This window comes from Salmo trutta, chromosome 7, assembly GCF_901001165.1.
Source record: "Salmo trutta chromosome 7, fSalTru1.1, whole genome shotgun sequence".
Classification (NCBI taxonomy): domain Eukaryota; kingdom Metazoa; phylum Chordata; class Actinopteri; order Salmoniformes; family Salmonidae; genus Salmo; species Salmo trutta.
In genome coordinates this window covers 827,207-833,206 of record NC_042963.1, presented here as the reverse complement: position 1 = coordinate 833,206, position 6,000 = coordinate 827,207, and the positions used below count along the sequence as shown (strand labels likewise).

Below are 6,000 nucleotides of genomic sequence, written 5' to 3'. Positions count from 1 at the left end.
TTGGTGGCAAGAATTCTATATAATAATTTCAGCTGAAAAGCACAATGTCTTGAATCTTGTGTTGTTTTATATACAGTATCAACTCACACACCCTATACCAAATAAAATTGTATTTGTCACATACACATGGTTAGCCATGTGTACCATGGAATCGGTACATCAAACATCTTTTCCCAACTATTTTGCAATCTGTATGGCACAGCTGTCAACATCCTGGTCCTCAAATGAAACTGGTATACTTTCCTATTTATGCTATTTTTATTCCTCCGCCAGTTTTGATCCTTTATATTGGGCAGACAGACCAGTTCCCTACATTACCTCCTCCCGCTGTCACCTGCCTCCTCCATTTTTTAGGTGTGAATTGCTTATATTCTTGGATTAAGCAGACCTTCCCGTACAATTCTGATAACTCCATGAAAGACATCTCTACCATTCCAATTTACAATATAATTTAAAATAAAAACAAAATACCCTTTTCAAACATCTTTCCCATAAATACAGGTATTTTATTAACCAACATATTTGAGTTCAGCCATAATATTGGTTGTAATATTTGTTCTATCTTTTCAGGGGGGTGAAATTGAAATTGTAGCCAGCTCTGCAATACATGTTTAATTAATCATTCATTTTCAATTAATCAAAAATGAGACATGGCAATCTGCACAAAGACAAAAAGGCAATTTTTAATAAACAATGGATGAGCTTTTCTTAGTAATCTACTTGAGAATCATTTAGGGTTCAAGTAAAACTTTTCAATAAGTGAAGCTTTTATAGAGAGTTTTAAGTGCTTTTTTAAAATAATCTCAACCCACCCAATTCATATTCATTATATAGATAGGCACGCTTTATCTTCTCTGTTTTAGCATCCCAGATAAAGCAAAATATGTTTTGCTCATATGATTTGAAAAACGAATCATCAGGAGTAGGCAGTGCCATAAGTAAGTGAGTTAACTGAGATATGACTATGGAGTTAATTAGGACAATTTTTCCATAAGTAGACAGGTGTTTACCTCTCCATGGTTGCAGGATCTTGTTTATTTTTACAAGTTTCATTGTGGAGAACTCATGTATATATTTTGTGATATGAATACCAAGTATGTCTACTTCACCTTCAGCCCATTATATAGGTAAACTGCAGGGTAATGTAAAAGTTGTATTTTTTAAAGATCTAATATGTAATATTGTACACTTATCATAATTAGGTCCATAAAAGTTATCTAGATCTTCAATGAGACATTGCAGGGATCTAGCTTGTGGACTTAACATAAAACTTGTCATCAGCATACATGGACACCTTTGTTTTAAGCCTGTCTCATCTACTCCTGCAACGCCCTCTACTGCTCTTCCGATGTCTCCTTGACCTGCCGCCTCCCCCGGTGCTCTTTCCCTTTCTCTCTCTCTCTGTGTGTGTGTGTGTGTGTGTGTGTGTGTGTGTGGGCGGAGACAGGTGTGCTGGAGTCAGAGTAGATCCCCACCAGCTGCAACCTAATCCATAATCAAGACCACTACTATTACTCAGCCCTGCCACTTCCACGCTGCCAGATCATAATCTCTGCTCATTCTGCCCGCTCTGACTCTGGTCCCTGTCTCCAGTCTCACGTCTGATCATCCTGCTACTCTGTCCTGGATTCTTCACTCTACTACTCCCTTGGATTCCCCTCCGGACCTACTTATCCTGTCTCAACCCCTCTCGCTCCAGCCTCAGCCTCCGCACCTGGTTTCCAGCAACCTGCCCATGCTTCCCCTGACCTGCACTCCATCTCTCCCCTGTGTTTCAATAAATACCTTGGTTACTTCATCCCAGTCTCCTCGTTTGAGTCTGCTCTTGGGTTCCCCTGTTTCACTCAGTGTAACAAATCCTTGGATTTCTAATCCTCTAATGTTGTTATTTGATCTGATTTTAATAGCTAGCATTTCGATGTCCAAAACAAATAGATATGGTGACAGCGGACACCCTTGTTTAACCTGTCTGTCCAAGCGTTGGATACCTTAACTCCTCTTGACAATTCAAAACTCTCTGAGAAATAGCCGCTATTTACTATTATACACCTGGGGTTGCTATACATTACTTTTACCCATTTTATAAGAAAATGGCCGAAATTTAAAAAATCCAGGCATTTATAAATAAAATCCACTCTTACTTTATCAAAGGCCTTTTCAAAATCCGCTATAAATACCAGGCCTGGCTTCTTAGATGTTTTTTATGATGTTCTATTATTTATAGTAGTCGTCATATATTATCTCCAATGTATCGTCCATGTAAAAAAAACCTGTCTGATCAGGATGAACAATACCTGGTAAATGCTTTTTATTTCTGAGTGCTATGCATTTCGCTAGTATTTTTGCATCACAACATTGAAGTGTATGAGGCCTCCAGTTTTTAAGATAGACTGGATCTTTATTATTGCCATCTTGTTTTAATAATAGTGAAGTCAGACCTTTCCGCTTAGTACCTGACAGACTACCATTTCTATAGGAGTAGTTAAAACAAGCTAACAATGGAGCTTTCAGTATATCAAAGAATGATTGATATACCTCTACTGGTATGCCATCAAGCCCTGCGGTTTTTCCAGACTGAAAGGATTTAAGGATCTGCCCCATTTTTTCAATTTTCATCTAAAATGACATACCCAAATCTAACTGCCTGTAGCTCAGGCCCTGAAGGCAAGGATATGCATATTCTTGGTAACATTTGAAAGGAAACACTTTGAAGTTTGTAGGAGAATATAACACATTAGATCTGGTAAAATATAATACAAAGAAATAAACATCCGTTTATTAAATATGTTTTTCGTACCACCACCTTTGAAATTTTACATTTACATTTGAGTCATTTAGCAGACGCTCTTATACAGAGCGACTTACAGTAGTGAATGCATACATTTCATTTCATTCATTTTTCTATTTAAAAAATAAATAAATTGTACTTGCCCCCCGTGGGAATCAAACCCACAACCCTGGCATTGCACACACCATGCTGGCGTTGCAAACACCATGCTCTACCAATTGAGCTACAGGGAAGGCCGAGAAATGCAAGAGAAAGGCCATAATGTATTTTTCCAGCCCAGGTGCAATATATATTTTGGCCACTAGATGGCAGCAGTTTTAGACTGATCCAGTGAACCATTGCATTTCTGTTAAATTTTGTATGAAGACTGCCCCATTTGTTTATTAATACATTTTCATGTTCAAAACTGTGCACTCTCCTCAAACAATAGCATGGTATTCTTTCACTGTAATAGCTACTGTAAATTGGACAGTTCAGTTAGAGTAACAAGAATTTAAGCTTTCTGACAATATCAGATATGTCTATGTCCTGGGAAATTTTCTTGTTACTTACAACCTCATGATAATTCCATTAGCCTAAGCTAGCTCAACGTCCCGTAGGGGACCCATCGATCCTGAAGAGGTTTTAATAGCCTCAAAAAGTTATTCCTCTGTAATTTGGCCTTCTGATCTTTCTGTACATTTGTTAATTTTCCATTTTTGTATTATTTGGAAAGAATTCCTTACAGTAATTGTCATTCAGTTGGTGAGGATGAGACGAAAAAGAGAACATCTGTCACGCTGATAAGAAGGATTTTGGAGACAGGCGCAGGAATACAAAATAGGGATTTTTAATACACCCAAAACAAACACGTATACAAAAACTGTGGGCTGTACCCAAACAAAAGAGCGAGGGTAAACCTTGTTTAACAACACGGGACGATACCCGTAATACACAATATATATATATAGCATGCAGCATAACAGCTGCACCAACGCATAGGTACTCACACCACTAACAGACATGGGAACAATAACCGACAAAGACAAAGGGAACAGAGGGCACATATATAACATACTGATCAGGGGAAATGGGGAACTGTGGGGGGGGATTGGAGGGCTGGTGGCCTGGCAGTTGGAAGCTTGGGCCGGTGGCTGATGGTTCGCTGGTTCGGGTCCCCGTTTTTAGACCTTGTGGGAGGTCTGTCGACGTGCCCTTGAGCAGAGCGTTGACCCTGGTTGCTTCTGTGTGTCGCTCTGGATGTGAGTCTGTTAGATGACTAATGTGATGTAGTTGTTGAGCGGCTTCACTGCAAGTATATTGTATGTTTTAAATATTCAATGAAAATAATTACTGTATCCTAGTTTCTAGTAGTTTGTTTATACTGTAAGCATATAAACAAAGTCACAATTCTTCCATGGTTTCTATATTTAATATACTTAAAGCATTAACCTAGATAGGAGCTAGACTGTAGGCATTCAAAAGGAAGTCGGGAGTAGTGGTTGTTTCTGAACTCTACTTCATGCTGTAGCTGGTGGGTGTATCATATAGGCGTGATGAAACAACAACCTTTCTTAGACTTAATTGAAGAGTCACATTGTCACAAATGCATACATTTCATACTATTGTAATTTACTCATATCAAAAGTAAAACATACTTCAATGTTTGGATGGTAAACTAAAGATGAGGATAATATTCAGCAACTATTTGTTCCATGGTTTCAGTGTTAAATAGGCTATTTAAGGGTATATCAGTTTGGATAGTAAACTGTGTATTATAGGGATTCTAACCCAGTGTCACAATCGTCGTAGGAAGGAGACCGAAGCGCAGCGTGGGTATCGTTCCACATCTTTATTTCTATGTGAAACTATACAACACATACAATAAACTATAAAACAAAACAACAAAACCGTGACGAAGAGGTGCAACATGCACTAACTCAAAATAATCTCCTACAAACACAAGTGGGAAAAACAACTACTTAAATATGATCCCCAATTAGAGACAACAATGACCAGCTGCCTCTAATTGGGAATCATACAAAAACCCCAACATAGAAAAAGAAACTAGAACACAACATAGAAAAATTAAACTAGACAAAACCCCCCAGTCACACCCTGACCTACTCTACCATAGAAAATATGAGCTCTCTATGGTCAGGACGTGACACCCAGTTTCACAGTACAGTGTTGTTGTTAACCCAGACTCTGTGTCCTCTCCAGCCTCTCCATGGATGGATGCTCGGAAGACCCCCAGTAAAATCGACCTGTACGACGTACGCAGGAGACCCTGGTGAGAAACCTCTTTTTCTCTCTCTCACACGCATTCATGCACACCAGAAACCAGATTCTCTATGCACAATAAATGTGTATAAGAGTTCATAACCATTGTATGCACTGTGTTTTTAACCTATGTGTGTACTGTGAGTATGTTTATAACCTCTGTGTGTATGTGCTGTGTGAAGGTACATTCAGGGAGCTGCCTCACCCAAGGACATGCTGATCCTAGTGGACGCGTGAGTCACAACACACACTTCACTATTACACTACCGCACAGTAACACTATACCCTTCTATCCAAACATAGTACAGTATACCAGAGTACTGTACCTCCCTGTTGTCTGGCTGACCCTAAGTCTTGTTCTGTGGTTTGAATGTAACTGTGTCCATGTCTCAATAGGAGTGGCAGTGTGTCTGGTCTGACTCTCAAGCTGATCAGGACCTCTGTCGGTGAGATGCTGGAGACTCTGTCTGATGATGACTATGTCAACGTGGTCTATGTAAGTATATATACATTCATTCATTCATTCATAGAGGGAGAGAGAGAGATGGGGGTGGTTGAGAAGTAATGAAGTATGGATTTCTCCATTGTCGGCCTCTCTCTTTAAAACAGGCTAGTAATGAAATGCCCTCTGCTCAATTTGGGGAGTGGGATCACAACTACCCAGTACTCCTTCCCTGTAGCTCAGTTGGTAGAGCATGGTGTTTGCAACGCCAGGGTTGTGGGTTCGATTCCCACGGGGGGCCAGCCCAGAAAAAAAAAAAAAAAAAAAAATGTATGAAATCTAAGTCGCTCTGGATAAGAGCGTCTGCTAAATGACTAAAATGTAAAATGTACTCCCAGGACCACTCAGTACACCAGCCCAAGAGTGCTACTCAGAGAACCATGTGAAATACTTATCCATCTCTCTCTTTCCTCTCGCTCCTTATCTCTCAAAGATGAACTCCGATTAC

The 6,000-nt window shown here is 39.5% G+C and overlaps 1 protein-coding gene across 1 annotated transcript in view; it reads left to right on the top strand.

Moving 5' to 3' along the window:
- LOC115197760 (voltage-dependent calcium channel subunit alpha-2/delta-1) overlaps positions 1-6,000 on the top strand; it is an 81,354-nt gene that overhangs the window by 36,805 nt on the left and 38,549 nt on the right. The window contains exons 6-8 of the mRNA XM_029759563.1: positions 4,991-5,060; positions 5,233-5,283; positions 5,447-5,546. Of these exons, the coding sequence (XP_029615423.1) occupies positions 4,991-5,060; positions 5,233-5,283; positions 5,447-5,546 (221 nt within the window). The remainder of the gene's footprint in view (positions 1-4,990; positions 5,061-5,232; positions 5,284-5,446; positions 5,547-6,000) is intronic.